The sequence below is a fragment of the Lithobates pipiens genome, unplaced genomic scaffold (genome assembly GCF_037356315.1).
Source record: "Lithobates pipiens isolate NorthernLeopardFrog02 unplaced genomic scaffold, aLitPip1_a1.2 Scaffold_16, whole genome shotgun sequence".
In the NCBI taxonomy this organism is placed as follows: Eukaryota; Metazoa; Chordata; class Amphibia; order Anura; family Ranidae; genus Lithobates; species Lithobates pipiens.
This window is the reverse complement of record NW_027507748.1, coordinates 572,333,356-572,355,047: the sequence shown is the minus strand read 5'-3', so window position 1 is coordinate 572,355,047 and position 21,692 is coordinate 572,333,356. Positions and strand designations below refer to the sequence as shown.

At 44.7% G+C, this 21,692-nt stretch overlaps 1 protein-coding gene across 4 annotated transcripts in view; it reads right to left on the bottom strand.

The window, feature by feature from the left end:
• Positions 1–21,692, bottom strand: part of SENP1 (SUMO specific peptidase 1) — a 102,322-nt gene that overhangs the window by 27,548 nt on the left and 53,082 nt on the right. For all 4 annotated transcript variants that reach the window (XM_077483732.1, XM_077483735.1, XM_077483733.1 and 1 more), the window contains 5 exons: positions 20,457–20,560; positions 20,105–20,352; positions 13,430–13,490; positions 10,596–10,634; positions 1,495–1,579 (listed from right to left, as the gene is read on the bottom strand). In XM_077483732.1, coding sequence (XP_077339858.1) covers positions 1,495–1,579; positions 10,596–10,634; positions 13,430–13,490; positions 20,105–20,352; positions 20,457–20,560 — 537 coding nt within the window. The remainder of the gene's footprint in view (positions 1–1,494; positions 1,580–10,595; positions 10,635–13,429; positions 13,491–20,104; positions 20,353–20,456; positions 20,561–21,692) is intronic.

Genomic DNA, 21,692 nt, shown 5'->3' with positions numbered 1-21,692 from the left:
CCCCTTGCGTTAATACTTTGTAGAGCCACCTTTTGCTGCGATTACAGCTGCAAGTCGCTTGGTGTATGTCTCTATCAGTTTTGCACATCGAGAGACTGAAATTCTTGCCCATTCTTCCTTGCAAAACAGCTCGAGCTCAGTGAGGTTGGATGGAGAGCGTTTGTGAACAGCAGTTTTCAGCTCTTTCCACAGATTCTCGATTGGATTCAGGTCTGGACTTTGACTTGGCCATTCTAACACCTGGATACGTTTATTTGTGAACCATTCCTTTGTAGATTTTGCTGTATGTTTGGGATCATTGTCTTGTTGGAAGATAAATCTCCGTCCCAGTTTCAGGTCTTTTGCAGACTCCAACAGGTTTTCATCCAGAATGGTCCTGTATTTGGCTGCAACCATCTTCCCCTCAATTTTAACCATATTCCCTGTCCCTGCTGAAGAAAAGCAGGCCCAAACCATGATGCTGCCACCACCATGTTTGACAGTGGGGATGGTGTGTTGAGGGTGATGAGCTGTGTTTCTTTTACGCCAAACATATCGTTTTGCATTGTGGGCAAAAAGTTTGATTTTGGTTTCATCTGACCAGAGCACCTTCTTCCACATGTTTGGTGTGTCTCCCAGGTGGCTTGTGGTAAACTTTAGATGAGACTTTTTATGGATATCTTTGAGAAATGGCTTTCTTCTTGCCACTCTTCCATAAAGGCCAGATTTGTGCAGTGTACGACTGATTGTTGTCCTATGGACAGACTCTCCCACCTCAGCTGTAGTTCTCTGCAGTTCATCCAGAGTGATCATGGGCCTCTTGGCTGCATCTCTAATCAGTCTTCTCCTTGTCTGAGCTGAAAGTTTAGAGGGACGGCCAGGTCTTGGTAGATTTGCAGTGGTCTGATACTCCTTCCATTTCAAAATGATCGCTTGCACAGTTTTCCTTGGGATGTTTAAAGCTTGGGAAATCTTTTTGTATCCAAATCCGGCTTTAACCTTCTCCACAACAGTATTACGGACCTGCCTGGTGTGTTCCTTGGTCTTCATGAGGCTCTCTGCGCTTTCAACAGAACCCTGAGACTATCACAGAGCAGGTGCATTTATACAGACTTGATTACACACAGGTGGATTCTATTTATCACCATCAGTCATTTAGGACAACAATGGATCATTCAGAGATCCTCGCTGAACTTCTGGAGTGAGTTTGCTGCACTGAAAGTAAAGGGGCCGAATAATTTTGCACGCACCACTTTTCAGTTTTTTATTTGCTAAAAAAGTTTAAATTATCCAATAGATTTCGTTCCACTTCACAATTGTGTCCCACTTGTTGGTGATTCTTCACAAAAAAATAAAATTTTATATCTTTATGTTTGAAGCCTGAAATGTGGCAAAAGGTTGAAAAGTTCAAGGGGGCCGAATACTTTCGCAAGGCACTGTAAATATATGTGGTATACATATAAAGATTTCATATTTATAGAAGGATTTTGCAAGAATACTCAATAGTAAGGTCACCTGGTTTTGAAGTTTTAATGCAATTGCTTTTTGCTCATCTATTAGTCGCCTTCTTTCTCTTGCCCTTGAATCGTATAGGCTGGTGCTGCAAAAAACAAAAAACACAACAACATCATCAGATGTATAAACACAAATACCTACTGTATAGACCAGGGGTATTGAATTAAAAATTCACAGGACCAGTCAGTAAAACTTTCTTCCAGCAAAGGTCCGAACATCATGTCGGTACCTTTGGCACCTTTTCGCATGTGCCAAACCGCATGTTGCTGCATGATTTTGGGGAAAAAAAAAAAAAAAAAAAGTCAAGGACTTCTTTCTCTGTGTTTCTTGTGGGTAGTACAGCCCATTAAAATGGGCAGACCTACCCACGAAGTGTGCACCTAATGCACATGCACAAAACTGAACCCATTAGCGTCCTCAGTCCTACTGCACATCAGCTTCCCCTCCCCTTTCACATAAGGTCCCCTCTTGATGAGTGTCCTCAGGTCCTTACATCACCCCAACCACCCCTTTCACAGGCACACACACTTTAACATCAACCACCCGACAGTACTGTCCTCTGCCCCATTTACATTCTTCTCCCCCCCACACACACACACACACACACACACACACTACTGTCCTCATTCCACAACCCCCTCCCCCACAATACAGTCCTCAGCCACCCCATATTTACAGTCCTTATTCCCCTCCCCCCCCCCACACACACACACACACACACACACACACACACACACACACACACACACACACACACACACACACACACTACAGTCTTCAGTTCCCCATGTTAATGTCCTCAGCACATCCACGTCACAGATCTCAGGCTGCTCCAACTTTGAGGTCATCAGCACCCCCCCATATCACTGTCCTCGACACACATTCCTCATTTGCAGCTTTTCACACTAGCGTTCTCACTTCCTGTAACTTTGCTCCCTCCCTCACAGTTTACCTTGTTTACACAGATTGACGATCAGAGGGAGGCACAGGATGTCTGGATGGAGGAGGGTGTTGCAAGATTGCAAATGGTTGCTAGGGCCGCCCTTCATCCTAGCAGCCAATCACTTGCCTGTTAACCTCGGCAGCGCTGCCCTCCATCCATATCTGTCCTGCCTCCTGCTGTCAGCTGAGAGGATTACAGAGCAATGGTAGGGAGAAGAAAATGCTGCTAAATGGCGATACTGCGGCGGTCCAAATGGAAAGGTGATTCGGTTTGCATTTGGCCCTCCATTTTAGTGATGCCCGGTATAGCCGATTACATTCTAAAAGTAGTTTATACAGTGGGGCAAAAAAGTATTTAGTCAGCCACCAATTGTGCAAGTTCTCCCACTTAAAAAGATGAGAGGCCTGTACTTATAGGTATACCTCATCTATGAGAGCCAAAATGTGGAAACAAATCCAGACAGACAATCACATTGTCTGATTTTTGAAAGGATCTTTGGAAATTATGGTGGAAAAAAACAGGATTTTTGTACTCACCGTAAAATCATTTTCTCTGTAATTCACCGACCGACACAGCTCCTCTCTGTAACTAAATGGGTTTGTTAGCCTACCACTAGGAGAAACTAGGCAAGATTGTAACAATACACAGAATTGTCAGTACCACCCAGGGGGCGGACCCTGTGCTAACAAACCTCCCCACTGCCCCAGCAGCCTCAGTACGTCAACAAGCAGTATAACGTAGAGAAAAGGAGGGGTGGGTGCTGTGTCGGTCGCTGAATTACAAAGAAAAGGATTTTACGGTGAGTACAAAAATCCTGTTCTCTTATATTCACCGACCGACAGCTCCTCTCTGTAACTAAATGGGATGTCCCCAAGCAGTGCCAAACGAGGGGTGGGAAAAATAGCATAAACACTTCATCCACCATGGCAAGTGGGAACTAGTGAAACTAAACCCACAAAAAAAAAACAAAAAAAAAAAAACACCACCATATAACTGGGTATCCTCAACAGGAGTGATCCCCAAGACCGCAACTGCGGAAGTAATGCAACCGTGCATTAACAAAACAGTACTGCGTTTTTATCGAAAAACCAGGAAAAATTCTCAATTGCAGATAGAATTGCAACTACACGGCCGCCTGCAAAACTTTGCAGCCATAACAAGCAACCGATGCACTGACATCTACCTTGTAGAACTTGGTAAACATATTGACAGACGACCAGGTCGCCGCCTTATACACCTGAGCACCAGACGCTTGGTGTCAGAAGGCCCAAGACGTTCTGATTGCTTTTGTAGAGTGGGCCGTGACTGGAAAGGGAACCTGCCTCTTCAAGGTGTAGGCTTGGACTATAATCTGTCTGAGCCATCTAGAAATGGTGGCAGACGAGACCGCCATACCCTTCTTTGGACCAGCCACCGAAACAAACAGTGAGTCGGACTTCCGAAAGGGGGCGGTGGCAGACAAATACACTTTTAGAGCCCTAACCACGTCGAGAGCGTGAAGAGCCACCTCCTTGGGGTGCTTTAGCTTAGGACACAACGATGGTAATACGATGTCCTCATTGATATGAAAGGCCGAGACCACCTTTGGTAGAAAGGACGGTTGCGGACGCCACAACACATTATCCCTGTGGATGACCAGATAAGGCGACTTGCAGGACAAGGCCGCCAATTCCGAAACCCTCCTGGCCGATGTGATGGCCGCTAGAAAAACCACTTTCTGTGAAAGGGTCAACAAGGAAATCTCCTTGATATTCTCAAACGGCGGCTTTTGTAGCGCCAACACCAGGTTCAAATTCCACGAAGGGAATGGCGGACGCACCGGAGGGACTACATGTCGTACCCCCTGAACAAAGGCACCCACTAATGAGTGAGACGCCAGGGGTCACTGAAAAAGGACAGCCAAGGCTGAAATTTGCCCCTTAAATGGTGCTCAAAGCCAACTTCTGGTCTATACCTTGCTGAAGAAACAACAGGATCCTGGATATAGAAAAAGAACGCGGATGCCATCCTTTCTTCTCACACATGGAGATGTAGGCCTTCCAGGTACGATGGTATATCTTTCGTGAAGATTTCTGCTCTCAACATAGTTGGAATCACCGAATCCGACAGACCCCGGTTCCTCAGCACTTGGCTCTCAATAGCCATGCCGTTTAAGTCAGCGATGGTAAAGCAGGGTGAAAGATTGGACCTTGAGACAGGAGGTCCTCCCGCAGCGGCAGTCGCCAGGGAGTGTCTGCCACCAGACGCACTAGGTCTGCGTACCAGGTTCGCTGAGGACAATCTGGGGCCACCAGGATTACTGGAATCCTCTCGGCTTCCACTCTGCGCAGCAGGCGTGGTAACAGTTTTAGCGGAGGAAAGGCGTAGATCAGCTGGTACTGATCTCACGGAGCCACCAGCGTCTGACGCGTCTGCCCACGGATCTCATCCTGGACACGAATCTCGGCACCTTCCCATTGGGACGGGAGGCCAATAGATCCACATCTGGGCAATGCCCATTCTCCTGGGTCCAGCATCTGGCGACTCAGATAGTCCGCCTGCCAATTTTCCACCCCTTGGATGTAAACAGCCGTCAGGGCCGGAACGTGTCGCTCTGCCCACCGAAGTATGTGAGCAACCTCCCGAGCAGCGGCTGAGCTTCTCGTTCCCCCTTGGTGATTTATGTACGCCACAGCCATGGCGTTGTCCGACTGTATCCTGATCGGACGCCCTTGAAGACACATCGACCATGTGTGGAGACAGCCTGATCACTCTCAATTCGAGCAGATTGATCGGCAACTCAGATTCTTCCGTCGACCAGAGGCCCTGCACCGACTGAATTCCCATCACTCCACCCCAGCCGGATAGACTGGCGTCCGTAGTGATCACCGTCCATTTCAGAGGAACGAACGACTTTCCGGACTGAATCACCGGGGACCTCAGCCACCAGATCAGAGAGTCCCTGACTGGCTGGCTCACCTGGATCTGTCGATCCAGGGACAACGGAGATTTGTCCCATTTTCTCAAAATCTCTTTCTGCGGGACTCTGGTGTGGAACTGGGCATAAAGGTACTGCTTCGAAGGAGGCCACCATGAGTCCCAGTACTCACATGCAAAAGCGGAGCAAAGATCACTTGCGATTTACCAGTAGTGTGACCGCAGATCTGAGAGTCTGCAATTTTTCTGAAGGGAGAAAGACTCTCGCTTCCCTGGAGTCCAATAGTAAACCTAGGTACTCCAGACGCTGGGTCGGTACAGTCACCGACTTCCTTAGGTTCCACAGCCACCCAAATTTGCGCAGGGTCTGCATGGTGATCGCCACATCCTCCTCTAACTCTGAGGCGGAAGATGCTCTCAGGAGGAGATCGTCTAGGTAACCCACGATCACGACCCCGCGTTGTCACAGCAACACCAATACCGGAGCCAGTACTTTGGAAAAGACTCGGGGGCTGATGCCAGGCCAAAAGGAATAGCCACAAATTCGTAGTGGGCTTCCCCGACTGCCAAACGTAGAAATTTCGGATGCCGAAGGTATATGGGTATGTGCAGGTATGCATCCTGGATATCCAGAGACGCCAGGGAGTCCCCTTGATGGAGTGCAGCGACTACTGAGCGAACTGATTCCATTCTGAACCTCTGCACTTTTACAAAGTGATTGAGGGCTTTTAAGTCCAAGATCGGACATACCTCTTCCTTCTTGGGAACCACAAACGGATTGGAGTAGAATCTTTGGAAGCGCTCCAATTCCGGAACCGGTACAATCACCACGCGATTCAGCAAATCCCTTACTGCCCCCAACAGGGCCTCCCGGGGAACCGGGGATACGGATATGCTGGAGGGAAAGAATCTGTTTGGCGGCCAAGAGGGAAACTATCTTGTAGCCTGTGGAAATCAGGTCGCAGACCCATTGGTCGGATAACCGGGAGGTCCACCGGGCTGCAAACTCCCGAAGGCGACCCCCCACCTGAGATGTGGGCGGCGGGGGGGGGGGGGGATGGGCAAACCTTCATGCGGTAGCACTTTTGTTCGCAGGCTTGTTAGGCTTGCGGTTCCAGGGACGCTTTTGACCGTCCGTGGGCGTCCTGTCGGGCTGGGAACGTTTTGTCGAAGCACCGGGCGAACAAAAAAGCCGATTGTGAGTGGAAAAAGAGGACCCTTGCCTGCGGCATGGCTCCTTAGCCTTCCTGGCCTGTGGGAGTAGTGTACTCTTACCACTCGTGGCATTTTTAATATTTTTAATGATGTCATACAACGAGGCTCCAAACAGTCGGTTGCCAAGGAAGGGAAGATCCGTCAGGGCTTTCTTGGATGCCTGGTCAGCAGACCAGCATTTTAGCCAAATCAGGCGCCTCAGCACCACAGCTGACACTGAAGCCCTGGATAAAAGAGGGAGAGTATCCAGGGCTGAGTCACAAACGTACATAAGGCCTTGCACTAGTTGGTCTGCTAGTTCCACGCAGACAGGGGAGGCCCATTGCTCTCCCAATTCACGGTGCAAAAGTTTTGCTCACTCAGTCAGTGTCTGCGACACCAGTGCGGGTGCCAGTACAAGTCGCACGGCTGGCCCCACAACCGTAAACAAGGAACGAGCCACCGCCTCAGCCTTCCTGTCCGTGGGATCCTTGAATGCAGGAGTCCCCTCAACCGGGATCGTGGTTACTTTATTTAACTTAAATAATGGGGGGTCCACGACCGGAGGAGCCGACCATTTCTTGAGAAGGCTTTCCTCAAAGGGGTAACGCACCGCCACGTTCTTGGGGACCGAAAAGGTCCTTTATGGCAGACTCCATTCCCTGTAGATGAGCTTGCAAAATAAGTCAAATACGGGAACACCTTAGGTGAACGTGCTGGCTTGCGGGACTCAAAAGGGAGCGATACATCAGCAGAGGGATCTGCTGGCTAATGGATCTTCAGGGTATCACGCACAGCTGTTATAAGTGCTCCAACCAGCGCCTTGTCGCACCCGGACGGGGAATCATCCTCGCTGCCCGAAAGTTCCTGGTCAGCCTCGTCCGATAGGCCAGAGCAGAGGTCACCAGCCGCAGCAGGGCCCGAGTCTGCATCAGAGCTCTCCCCAGAGGACGGGGGGGGGCAGGGGTCTTTTACGCGCACCTTTCCTTCCATGCACCGCCTCTATCTTTGCAACAAAAGAGTTAAGGACCGCCGACAGGGTGTCCATTGGCACAGCGCTAGCCGCAGGTGACCCGGGTTACAATAGCCTGGTTTTCGGGGGAAGAAACACCAGTTTCTGAAGCCATGCTGACCCTACCCTGTCTGCCACCTGAAAGGGGACTTAGGACAGTGAAGGTCCCACCCTCTTGCTGCCGCTGCCTGGGGGGGGGGTCCCAGCACCAGACTCACCACCCTGGGGCGTTCTGTGATGGTTACCAGCCACGCCTGTAGTCCCCAGGAGGTTACCCAAGTGCAGAGTGAAGAAACGGTCGTCAGCAGCTGTAGAAAAGATCGGTGAAACGATCTGCAGAGCTTGCACCAGCGTTCAGGAAATGGCCATCCAGCATCCTGTATGCACAGGGTACACAGGAAACAGCATGTGATAGCACATGGTATGGTGTCACAAGAGAAATGTGGTGAAAAAAGCGCTCAGGCTTAAAAAAAAATGGCCGCCAATGCTACTAATAGGAAATCCCATAGAAAATGGTCACTGAGGCTCACAAGAGGAGCCTGCTCTGCCCTCAGTCAAAATGGCCGCCGGACAGCGCCATGCAGTGACAAGAGAAACCACAGAACTGCGCTGCCTCCAACCAGCAAAATTACCTTCACAGACACCTTTTTGGGATCCCCACACCGGGACCAAGACCATCGCTAGCCGCACAGACCCCCCACTAAAGGTGAGAGACCCAGCGATACACACCGCCAGCAGCACTTGCAGCCGCCCCCCCCCCTGGGGTGGGGGTGAGGGGAAGAAGGGCAGATAGGGATGTGGGAGAGAATATGAGGCGGTGAAGTTGCCCCCGAATCGACCTCCCAGGGAATGCCCAGCTGCTCAACTCCGCCGAAGCAGGGAGAGCTGTACTTACCAGCCCTGAAGAGCTGGGAGACATTTCATCACAGACCCACTCCTGCGCAGTTACAGGGTGGCTGCTGGCCTCGGTATACTGTGATCCAGACATGCGTAGCACGGTCATATGTATACCCCGGAGCATTGAAGCTCACCGAACACCTCTGGAGCTGAGGTATGTCATGGCCTGCCGAGCCTTAGCTGCGACCTGCACAAGCTCGATTACAAGGATAACTCAACCTGCCTGTCACCCAGCCGCAAGTTGACAGAAGACCCCACTATCTTTCATCTTGCGCAAAAGTATAAATCCTGCATCAAAAAAATTGACCAAAGGGCCCGCAGGGTTCCTAGCTCATTCTTCACTAGGCAAAATAAAACTGAGGCTGCTGGGGCAGTGGGGAGGTTTGTTAGCACAGGGTCCGCCCCCTGGGCGGTATTGACAATTCTGTGCATTCTAATACAATTTTGCCTAGTTTCTCCTAGTGGTAGGCTAACAAACCCATTTAGTTACAGAGAGGAGCTGTGTCAGTCGGTGAATATAAGAGAAATAAGTATTTGGTCACCTACAAACAAGAAAGATTTCTGGCTCTCAGACCTGTAGCTTCTTCTTTAAGAGGCTCCTCTGTCCTCCACTCATCACCTGTATTAATGGCACCCGTTTGAACTTATCAGTATAAGAGACACCTGTCCACACCCTCAAACAGTCACACTCCAAACTCCACTATGGTGAAGACCCAAGAGCTGTTGAAGGACACCAGAAACAAAATTGTAGACCTGCATCTGGCTGGGAAGACTGAATCTGCAATAGGCAAGCAGCTTTGTGTGAAGAAATCAAGAATTTGAAAATGGAAGACATGCAAGACCATTGATGATCTCTCTCGATCTGGGGCTCCATGCAAGATCTCACCCCATGGGGTCAAAATGATCACAACAATGGTGAGAAAAAATCCCAGAACCACACAGGGGGACTTAGTGAATGACCTGCAGAGAGCTGGGTCCAACGTAACAAAGGCTACCATCAGTAACACACTACACCGCCAGGGACTCAGATTCTGCAGTGCCACACGTGTCCCCCTGCTTAAGCCAGTACATGTCTGGGCCCGTCTGAGGTTTGCTAGAGAGCATTTGGATGATCCAGAAGAGGATTGGGAGAATGTCATATGGTCAGATGAAAGCAAAGTAGAAAACAAAACTTGTCGTGTTTGGAGGAGAGAGAATGCTGAGTTGCTACCAAAGAACACCACACCTACTGTGAAGCATGGCGGTGGCAACATCATGCTTTGGGGCTGTTTCTCTGCAAAGGGAACAGGACGACTGATCAGTGTACATGGAAGAATGATTGGGGCCATGTATCATGAGATTTTGAGTGCAAACCTCCTCCCATCAGCAAGGGCATTGAAGATGAAACATGGCTGGGTCTCTCAGCATGACAATGATCCCAAACACATCACCCGGGCAATGAAGGAGTGGCTTCGAAAGGAGCATTTCAAGGTTCTGGAGTGGCCTTGCCAGTCTCCAGATCTCAACCCCATAGAAAACCTTTGAAGGGAGTTGAAAGTGACAGCCCCGAAACATCACTGCTCTAGAGGAGATCTGCATGGAGGAATGGGCCAACTTACCAGCAACAGTGTGTGACAACCTTGACTTACAGAAAACGTTTGACCTCTGTCATTGCAAACAAAGGATATATAACAAAGTATTGAGATGAACTTTTGATATTGACTAAATACTTATTTTCCACCATAATTTGCAAAGAAATTCTTTAAAAAAAAAAAAATAAATCAGACATGTGATTGTCTGGATTTGTTTCCACATTTTGTCTCTCATAGTTGAGGTATACCTATGATGACAAGTACAGGCCTCTCATCTTTTTAAGTGGGAGAACTGGCACAATTGGTGGCTGACTAAATACTTTGTTGCCCCAGTGTATATGTATATATATAAAAAATATCACGTGATCAAAAAAATTAATTGTTGAGACGCTGTGTAAAATCATCATAAAGATCATGAAACGATTGGCAAAAAAATTTGAGAGAAAAATAAATAAAGAAGGGAGAGAGAGAGAGAGAGAGAGAGAGAGAGAGAGAGAGAGAGAGAGAGAGAGAGAGAGAGAGAGAGAGAGAGAGAGAGAGAGAGAGAGAGAGAGAGAGAGAGACTCACAGTTCTTTAATCCAGAGCTCTGCCTTGAAGAAAGGTGTGCTAAACAAAACAAAAACAATATTATATATATTTTATTATTATTTATATACACACACACTATTAAAACAAAAAATACTTTGTAAACTTGGTTTTTGTTTACGTTTTAGGCCCCTTTCACACATGCGGACAGTATGTCATCCGTTTGCGGATGAAATACGGACATACATGCATTCCTATGGGATAGCGGGTGTCTGCGGATGAACATCCGCAAACACCCGCTATTGTCCGATTCTGCAGACAGAGGAAAACACTATTTTTCTATCCGTCTGCAGAGCGGATCGGATGAACACGGACAGACGGTCCGTGCTCATCCGATCCCCATAGAGGAGAGCGGAGAGCTGACAAGGCGGTCCCTGCACAGTGTGCTGAGACAGCCCTGTCCGCCGCCGGCTCAGCGGGGACAACGGAGCGATCCCCGCTGAGCGAGCGGATCATCATGGGGTGGATCATCACTGATCCGCCCCGTGTGAAAGGGACCTTACAGTACACAAAAAAAATGTAGCTGCAATTTAAAGGAGGTCAAAAACCGTAGGTACAGAATAAGATTTAAGCCTTGAAGAATATAAAATGTTGCTCATTTCATCACAAAAACTGAAATTTAAAACAAAGAGGGGGGTGATTCTATAAAGCTGCAGTGCCACTTTTCTGGATTTCCTTCCTCTTGTTAATGCATTGAGGCAAATTCATGAAGCATCTGAAGACACCTTATATTCCAAAAGCAAATCGTGCACCAAATTCAGGGAGTTTTAAATTTGACCACTTAAATTGTGGCGCTCTAAAGGCACCAAATTCAAAATAAAAACAGTCAGTTCTTATCTTACAAAAGTGGATACAATTAAGACAAACTCTTTTTTTTATGTGCAGAGTGACACGGGTGCAGACGAATTTTGGAAAAGTGTCTTTGACGCATTGTAAAAGTGGCACAGCATGTACTAATGGAGTACAAGTTCTAGATAGGTACACGAATTTGAGACAAGCTGCATTGCTTTTAGAATGCATGAGAGACACTTACATAAAATCTGTCTGCACCAGTCTTTATGAATTCCAGGGAATGTGCCTTTATCTCACCCTATCACACAAAGCTGAAAAACGTGAATAAGTTCAAGCTAGGGCTACTGGATACAGATTTAATCATTTGTTCCTATCGAACAGTGATTTCAGTTTGAGGTAAGGGTCATCAACTGGTTTAATCCCTCAGTAGCTCTATGTCAGGAATATAACCTGTGTTCCAATACTTTAACGCCTTCGTGCCACGTGTACACACATATGAAGTGCTAAAGTGGGTCTTCTTCCGTGAGGCTACTTATATGCGTACATGTCTTTGTGCTAGGAGTGCACTCCCAGCACAGGGACCGGGCTCTCACCAAGAGCCCAGGTCACATACTAATGATCAGTAAGCCTGATACCCAATCACGTGATCACCTCTTATTGGCTATCACAGTGACCATTTACTGTAAAGCTTGCCTGTGTATGCCTTCTCCTCTGAATGGAGAGAAAGATGCATTGTTTCTGGGCCGTACTACGGGTAAACATACACGTATGTGGTATTACTGCGATAGTCAGGAGTAGGAACATTTTGGGTTCTTTGGTGGTAGATGATGGTAGTAGCAAGAAAAATACAGCTAAAAATGTAAAAAATATGATATGTTTAGTTTTCTTTTAAAAAGAAAGAAAAAAAATATGGTATGTAGTAGTCCTTTAAATATTAGAGACTCTTGGGTAGTGTAGATTACAAAAGAGCATTACTTCTTAGGCAACTCTGGCAAGGCTCATTTAACAGCATAGCAGAGATATTTAGCAACTGTCCTTGCCTGACAATCGATGACACCACTAAATCGATAATGGTCGCCATCTTTACCTTCTCAGGCAGCAGTGGGTTTTTAAACTGGGCATAACTTGAAGTGTAAGACAGAAGGATATTTCCTTCAACTTTTTTTTATCTTTAAAGAAAAAAAAAAAAAAAAAAAAAAAAGGAAAAAGACAATATGGGGGGGGGGGGGGGGGGGGGTGGATAAAAAAAAAATAAAAAAATTAAAAGATACTGCTACTGTCGACCGCTACTCCAGGAAGCTGCCAGGCTTCAATACATTGAGTCACTAACCTGGAACACGTAATGAGGATCAAGAGTTGTGAATTGGCTTGACATGCTGGTTCTGTGTGCCCGTGACTCAAAATAGTGGCTAAAGCAGCAGCCAAACACGTTTTTTAGTAAGTACGCAATGGAAACACCAAAGTTTTCCTACTCTATGTTTTTCATTTACCTAAGAAAAACAGAAACTGCCACTGTAGACCTCATCCTGAAAATGCTAATTGCCTTGCAATTGTTTCAACCCACTGGTTTCTGTGCTTTCCAAGTTACTGATTTGCAACAAGTGTGCAGTATGCAGAACTCATTATCGGAATGTAAGACAGTAGAAACAGGTTGTAGCAGAGGTAAATGCCATCTTCTGCAGGGAAGTAGAGCTTTTAAACCTAATGTCCTTTAGAAGAACTTCAAACAACTTATATTTTTATGGGTAGAGTGGTGAAGGGTAAAAGCCTATGTTGACTACTGCCATTTTTGTCCTGTAGCAGCTACATGACAAAATATGGTAAAATCCCAGAACTGCAAAAACAGAGGGGGGGGGGGGGGGAACCCTGTAAATTCAAAACTAGGAGACTTTTTTTCCACTACTTAGGATAGCATCGGCAGGTTTAACAAAAGGAACAATATCAAGTGTTGTTCTAACTGAAGTGTACTCCTAGCTGAATTATGTACTTTTATGCTCTCAGATATCATTTAGACTTTGAGTTACCTGCAATGATCATCACGTTTGGAAACTGAATCAACTACAATGACAGAATCTGTATTTGGGCCTAAAAAAAGAAATGGGAGGAAAAAAGAAAAAAGAAAAAAAAAAAAAAAAAAAAAAAGCATTAAATGCCACATATTACCAATTATAACAATGTTTTATTTTATTTTTCCCCAATGAAATTTCAAACAAACAAATCAAAGTGAGACTGAGAAAGTTTAGTAGATCTGCATAAGTACAAGCTATACTTCCCAATGCTGTGGCCACATCATTAAAACAAACTTATAACTTCACTGGAACCATAAAATACAAGCTACTACCTCTAGATCTTTATATATCTGCAGGTTTTGTTAGCCAACTTTTCAAAAACGTTGGTCCTCTTTTGCCGTTAGCTTCACCCCTTTTAGTGTGCCAGGCAGACAAATACTCTATAGTTAGCGTAAAATTAGATTTGCTGGTTTTCAAACTGCAGTTACCTTTTTATTTTATTTTTTTTATTCTTTAACCGGTTCCCGACCAGCGCACACCGATGTACGTCGGCAGAATGGCACGGGCAGGCAAATGGGCATACCTGTACGTCCCTTTAAATTTGCCGCCCTGCCATCGTGGGGCGCGCTCGCGTGCTGGTCGGGACCCCCCTAAGTCCGGTCGCGGGTCCCGCAGACTCGATCGCCGCGGGCATACCCGTGATCGTCTCACGGGGCGGCTGAACGAGGAAATGCCGTTGCAAACAGCATCTCCTCGTTCTGCCTAGCAACTAGTGATGCTGATCTCTGCTCCATGTAATTGGAGCAGAGATCAGTGTTCACTAAATTAAAGCCCAGCCCCCAACAGTTAGTAACACACACCTAGGAACACTTAACCCCAACACTGCCACCCACTGATTAACCCCTTCACTGCCAGTGTCATTTACACAGGAATCACTGCATTTATATAGCAGTGATTGCTGAAAAAAAAAAATAATAATAATAAATAAAAATCGCTGATCGCCACCAAGTAAAAAAAAAATATTAATAAAAATGCCATAAAACTATCCCCTATTTTGTAAATGCTATAACTTTTGCGCAAACCGATCAATAGTCGCTTATTGCGATTTTTTTAACCAAAAATATGTAAAAGAATACGTATCGGCCTAAACTGATATAACAGAAAGGTAAAATAATGCGTTTTTTTCAAAATTGTCGCTATATTTTTGTTTATAGCGCAAAAAATAAAAACCGCAGGGGTGATCAAATACCACCAAAATAAAGCTCTATTTGTGGGAAAATAAAAGGACGTCAATTTTGTTTGGGAGCCACTTCGCATGACCGCGCAATTGTCAGTTAAAGCGACGCAGTGCCGAATCGCAAAAAGTGGTCTGGACTTTGACCAGCAAAATGGTCCGGGGCTAAAGTGGTTAAGTCAATTTTTCATCATTACAAATAAAATAGAGTGAAAATAAGAGACAGTATCATATCTATAAGATTATACAACCACAGAAAAAACAAACATACATGTGTAGGGCAATATCAAAATATTCCTCATCTATACTCCATAGGCCCTAACTCGTCCACACTTGATCTTGATCCTGTCTATTTCCTATTGCTCCAACTCTTTATGCTTTTAAACTTTACTTTCTCCCCCTAGTCCCCCCCCCCTTTTTTTCTTTTTTTTCCCCCCTCCCCCCCCCCCTTAAAAATATCCCTACAACCCATAAACCTCACTATATGTCTTTGTTGATTTAAATGTTCCATATTTCCCATTTTCTCTGGGGTTCTCTATCCCCTTCTTCCTCCCTTTCAAAGTATTCCATTCTAAAAATAGTGTCTATTTTCTCGAACCATTCTTTTATCGTGGGCTCTTCCAGTTCATTCCATTTCTTTGGGGTCATACTTTTAGCTATATTTAATAGTTGGGGTATCAGCGATCTACCATACTCTTACGGATAATTCTGTCTCATGAAACAGGCATACCCATGTTTTCTTTGGAACCTGGACATTCGTTATCTTTTCTATATAAAAATACATAAAAATTGCAACTTAAATAAAAAAAGTCCACTTTTCATATATAGCAGCGCATGCACACTTTTCTTAAAAAGTGAGTGAGTTAGTCAAAAGTTCTGATCAGTGTCCAAATAAGAAGGTGCTTGTTCTATCCGTTCTTATTGTGATTAAGGTGCAGCTTCCACCATGCAGTTCACCAATTGTGGAACACAAACGACCCCCTTTGGGGATGCACTCACCGAACACTTGAAATCAAAAAGCCTTTACACTGCCATTACAACATCCTTCTTTGGCCACTAGATGTCTTCGGTTTTCTCATATAAAAGAACAAAGATGTCCAAACAGCGTGATACTGTTTGACACTATTTATTATATAAAAAACCCAACATATACATGCGTACCAAATAAAAAAAATGTTCAAGCATTAGAAAAGTACTGTGCCTTATCTCACTGGTTCAGTTGCGCTCGAGGAGAAACAAACGTTTTTGCTATGCACATAACAAAACATGCCAATGACGTTTAAAGATATCTTCTACATCTTTGTATTGTGAATGGAAGTTGGAGATAAATCCCCATTCTCTATCACGTTTTACTTCAACAGTCATTTCTCGATCTGTGCTTGATTCTTCCTCTCTTGTCTTTTAGACATAGTGCTCTAGGCATATTACCCACATCTTTGATTGCTTTCTGCAATTCCTGATGTTTATATCCTTTTGAGGAAAACCTTTTTGCAAAAATATTGGCTTGCTTGATGCAATTGTCAAATTCTGAACAGTTTCTTCGTACACGAGTCATTTGTCCTTTTGGGATGTTCCGTAGCCACTGGGGGTGGTGGCCACTAGAAATGGGTAGATAACTATTTTGATTAGTATTTTTTAAAAATACCTTAGTTTCCAATTTATCATCTTTTCTATAAACTGTTACGTCTAAAAAATTTATCTCCTCCTTATTCCATTCCGAGGATAGACTGATGTTACGGGTATTATTATTCAATTTGTTAATGAATACATTTAATTGCTCTGCATTTCCCTCCCAAATCAGAAACAAGTCATCGATAAATAGTTTGTAAAAAATTAATTCAGGAGGTGGCAGATATTGATTGGTCCGGGACGTAGATAAAAGAACACTTCCGGTATTGTAGGTTACGCCCTCAGATGAAGTCGGAAATGACGAAACGCGTCAGGGTGTAACCATACCGGAAGTGACGAGTGCGCCTCAATCCCTGCGTTCCAGCGAGCTGAGGAAAGGCGGAAGTGAAGCTTCTGCTGTGCATAGAAAAAACGTTCGTTTCTCCTCGAGCGCAACTGAACCAGTGAGATAAGGCACAGTACTTTTCTAATGCTTGAACATTTTTTTTATTTGGTACGCATGTATATGTTGGGTTTTTTATATAATAAATAGTGTCAAACAGTATCACGCTATGTTTGGACATCTTTGTTCTTTTATATGAGAAAACCAAAGACATCTAGTGGCCAAAGAAGGATGTTGTAATGGCAGTGTAAAGGCTTTTTGATTTCAAGTGTTCGGTGAGTGCATCCCCAAAGGGGGTCGTTTGTGTTCCACAAGTGGTGAACTGCATGGTGGAAGCTGCACCTTAATCACAATAAGAACGGATAGAACAAGCACCTTCTTTTTTGGACACTGATCAGAACTTGGACTAACTCACTTTTTAAGAAAAGTGTGCATGCGCTGCTATATATGAAAAGTGGACTTTATTTAAGTTGCAATTTTTATGTATTTTTATATTTCTGTGTTTGTTAAAAGCAGCAGCTTTAAAGTGGGTATTTTACGCAAGTGGGGTACCGCATAAATACCGTATCCAAGTTTGCATATTGGCATCCAAGAGCGCGGAGTAGTGTACTATTTGGGCCGGCCTTTATAATTTTTAGTACATTCTTTTATATCTTTTCTATATATTTTAATATTTCCTCCCAATATTTTTTAATCTTTGGACAGTTCCACCACAGGTGGGCCATGGATCTATCTGTCCACATACCCTCCAACACTCACCAGATTGCCCACTTAGATATTTTGTTACCATGTCTGGTGTTCTATACCATCTCACTAGACACTTGTAGTTTGTTCCCTTTATTCTTATATTGGCTGAGGAGCCATGGGCCAGTTTCACTATTTTCCCTATCTCTTGTTTCTCATTTCGTGGTCCTATTTCCCCTTCCCATTTTTCTATATATGGCGGTATTCTCCACCTCTCAGAGGGCCCGGTAGGGCCAAGAACAGATGTCTGAGCTGGAGATATCGCCATTCATTTGTGTTTGACAGTGTTCAATTCCCACCCACCTTTTTGCTATTCTGTCTAGTCCATTCTACCACCCTAGTTCGTATCACGGCCTCATAATATTATTTTAAATCTGGCACACTTACTCTTCCCTGGTCCTTATCCTTTTGTATCTTTAGGGAGATTCTGGGTTTCTTATTTTTCCAGTTACCTACCAATTATCGTTTGCAGTTTCTTTATAAATAGGCCTCTAGGTGGGGGTAACTACATGATCATTACATAAAAAAAGTGGACCGATCACCACTTTCACAAAAAAAAAAAAAAAAAAAAAAAAACACACACACCACACCTTGCATACGGTTTCACACACACGGTTATACACACATATACACACACACACACACACACACACATTAAATTGGTCTGCATGTCTGTCGTCCCAGAAGGAAGACTCTTCTAATGATAATGCACAAGAAAGCCTGCAAACAGTTTGCTGAAGACAAAAACTAAGGGCATGGATTACTGGAGCCATGTCCTGTGGTCTGATGAGACCAAGATAAACGTATTTGGTTTAGATGGCATCAGAGTGTGTGGCGGCAACCAAGTGAGGACAAAGACAAGTGCGTCTTGCCTACAGTCAAGCATGGTGGTGGGAGTGTCATGGTCTGCATGAATGCTGCTGGCACGATAGTGTTCATTAAATGGAACCATGAATGCCAACATGTACTGTGACATACTGAAGCAGGAGCATGATCCCCTCCCTTCAGAGACTAGGCCGCAGGGCAGTATTCCAACATGATAACGACCCCAAACACACCTCAAAGATGACCACTGCCTTGCTAAAGAAGTCGATGGCAAAAGGTGATGGACTGGCCAAACATGTCTCCAGAACTAAACCCTATTGAGCATCTGTGGGGCATCCTCAAACAGAAGGTGGAGGTGCACAATATCTCCAACAGCCACCAGCTCTTTGATGTTGTCATGGAAGAGGACTCCAGTGAACTCCATGCCCAAGAGAGTCAAGGCAGTGCTGGAAAATAATGGTGGCCACACAACATATTGACACTTTGGGCCCAATTTGGACATTTTTACTTAGGGGTGTACTCCCTTTTGTTGCCAGTGGTTTAGACATTAATGGCTGTGTGTCGAGTTATTTTGAGGGGACAGCAAATTTGCACTGTTATACAAGCTGTACACTCACTACTTTACATTCTAGTATTACTTCAGTGTGGTCACATTAAGACATAAAAAATATTTACGAAAAATGTGTTTTGTTTTTTTTCCACAACACTCCCATGTAGCAGCTGCAGCATTGGGAACCCATTATATGTTCCGCCGTAAAAATGGGAGGAACATGTAACCAAAAGGTGAACTTATCCTTTAACAGCTTGCCGACCGCCTCAAGCCGATATATACGTCAGCAGAAGGGCTTGTACGGGCAAACTAATGTACCTGTACGTGGCCATTTAAGAGTGGCGACCAGTGGGTCGTGGGTCCCACAGACTTGATCGCTGCAGGGATACCCACGATCACCTCATGGAGAGGAAGAACAGGGAAATGCTAATGTAAACAAGCATCTCCCCGTTCTGCCTAGTGACAAACGTAGCCACCCCCAGGACACACTTAACCCTTACACTGCCCCCTAGTGTTCAACACCTTCACTGCCAGTGTCATTTACACAGGAATCAGTGCATTTGTATAGCACTGATTGCTGTATAAATGACAATGGTCCCAAAAATGTCGAATGTGTCGCCATAATGTCGCAGTCACAAAAAAAAAAAAAAAAATATGTAGAAGAATACGCATCGGCCTAAAACGGAGGAAAATATTTATATGTTTTTGGGGATATTTATTATAGCAAAATGCAAAAAATAATGCTTTTTTTCAAAATTGGGGCGTTTTTGTTTGAAGCGCAAAAAATAAAAACCGCAGTGGTGATCAAATACCACCAAAAGAAAGCCCTATTTGTGGGAAGGGGGAGGACGAATTTTGTTTGGGAGCCACGTCGCACGACCGTGCAATTGTCAGTTAAAGCGACACAGTGCTGAATAGCAAAAAGTGCTCTGGTCAGGAAGGGGGTAAATTCTTCCGGGACTCAAGTGGTTAAATTAAAACCATTTTGCCTTTACTTAAAAAGTACTATATTTCCTCTTCCTGGTTGAGTTAGGCAGTTAGTGGTGTAATCCTGGACTCAGAGCTGCATCTTGAGAGTGCATGACACATGTACTGGAAAGCAGACGCAGAGTCCCAGAAAGTAAATGGAAATTTACTAAGCTGCCCTTAGTAATAATGGCAACTGCAAGAAGAATTTATATGTATATGTTTGTACATTGCAATTTCTAAAAAAGGTACCTTTGGTGTCATTTTTAAGCTAGGGGAGAAGCATCTCCTTACACGCACTGCACCGGTTTACCAAAATTCTTTTTTAAAATAGATCTGTTAATAAAGTATTTTTCTGACCTTGATGCTGCTCTTGGCTGAGATGACTCTGCTCACTATGTAGGTGATGCCTGCTCAAGTTTCGGTTTTCACAGATGGGTTTAAAATTTGTGGCATCATTTAACAGGGATGTGCATGACTCATCTGATGAAGTTGAACTGAAGGATGGCTGGCATAAAGGTTCCACATCCAAAGCAGAAGGCTCCAAAGAGCTCAGACTAGATGCAACAGGTGGAGCAGAAACGCTGCTAGAACTTAAATACCGGGATCTGTAATAGCAGACAAACATACCCTTCAGTACCATTTCCATAGGAGCACGGTCACTTCAACTGAGAGATTCAAGCAAAGCAAATACTCACACACAGTTACTTACACTTGGGGAGAACGAAAAGACACTGGCTTTGTAGGGAAAAAACTTCTTCCCGTCACCGCTTGCAGTAACTGTCTATAGAGTTCTTTTTCATCTTCCCGTACAGTCTGTGAAGGAGTTAAAGAGAAAGGCAGTGTTAAACACACACACTTTGTAAAAATAAATTTACTTTCATAAGAGCAAGGTGGCTTAGCAACACAATTGAATCAGTTCACCTAAAACGAGTGGTGCTACGGACCATATTTTAGGCCTATAAGTGGGTGGAATCTAAAAACGCAGCGTTTCCACTAAAGCATCCCATATTGGGAGCAGAACCACACTAGTGAACATAATTAAATCCAGGAGGCAGCAGAGAAATACAACATTGTGGTATGCCTACTTAACATTGCCTCAATGAAGAGAGTCCTGAGTAGCACTGCATTCACCCTGGTTTACACTGCACACTGTATGCGATACGCATAGGAATTGCACAGAAATCCTGTGAAAAACGCATGCAGTTCTGTGTGGTGTGATTCAAGCCCATTCAGTTTGAATAGCTCAAATCACACCGCATTCGCATAAAAAGGGGGCAGGCGGCTTTTTTTTTCTCTTTTTTGTTCGCACTTTGTTTTGTGACGTGAACTTTTAATTGGCACCCGCAGCAGATCACATGAACGCAGTGCGATTGCTATGCAGTGTGAGAAACAGCACATGGTGAACCCATTGAGTGTGGAAGGATCGGACAGGAAGCGAGTGAAAATCTGTAGTACAGACACAACCAGATACAAAATCTGAAACCCTAACAAACTGGGATCTGGGGGACCATTCTTCTGTTTTGCTTACTTCCCACCTAGCTAAATGTCAGCAGAAGGAAGGATACATTTTGATAAGGGAGTGCAAAGTAGCAGTGAGAAAAAGCAAAAAACAAAACACTGTACACAGTATTGAAACTAAGGCGGCATTGAGTATACAGGCGATACTAGAAAAATTTGAATATCGTGCAAAAGTTCATTTATTTCACTAAACTTAAAAAGGTGAAACTAATATGAGATAGACTCATTACATGCAAAGCAAGATAGCTCAAGACATGATTTGTCATAATTGTGATGATTTTGGCTTACAGCTCATGAAAACCCCAAATCCACAATCTCAGAAAATTAGATTAAGGCTGGGTTCACACTGCTGCGGGGGGAGATCCGGATGTGATTCGCACCGCAAATCACATCCGATCTCCGTAGCGATGCGAGTTCAGCCATACAG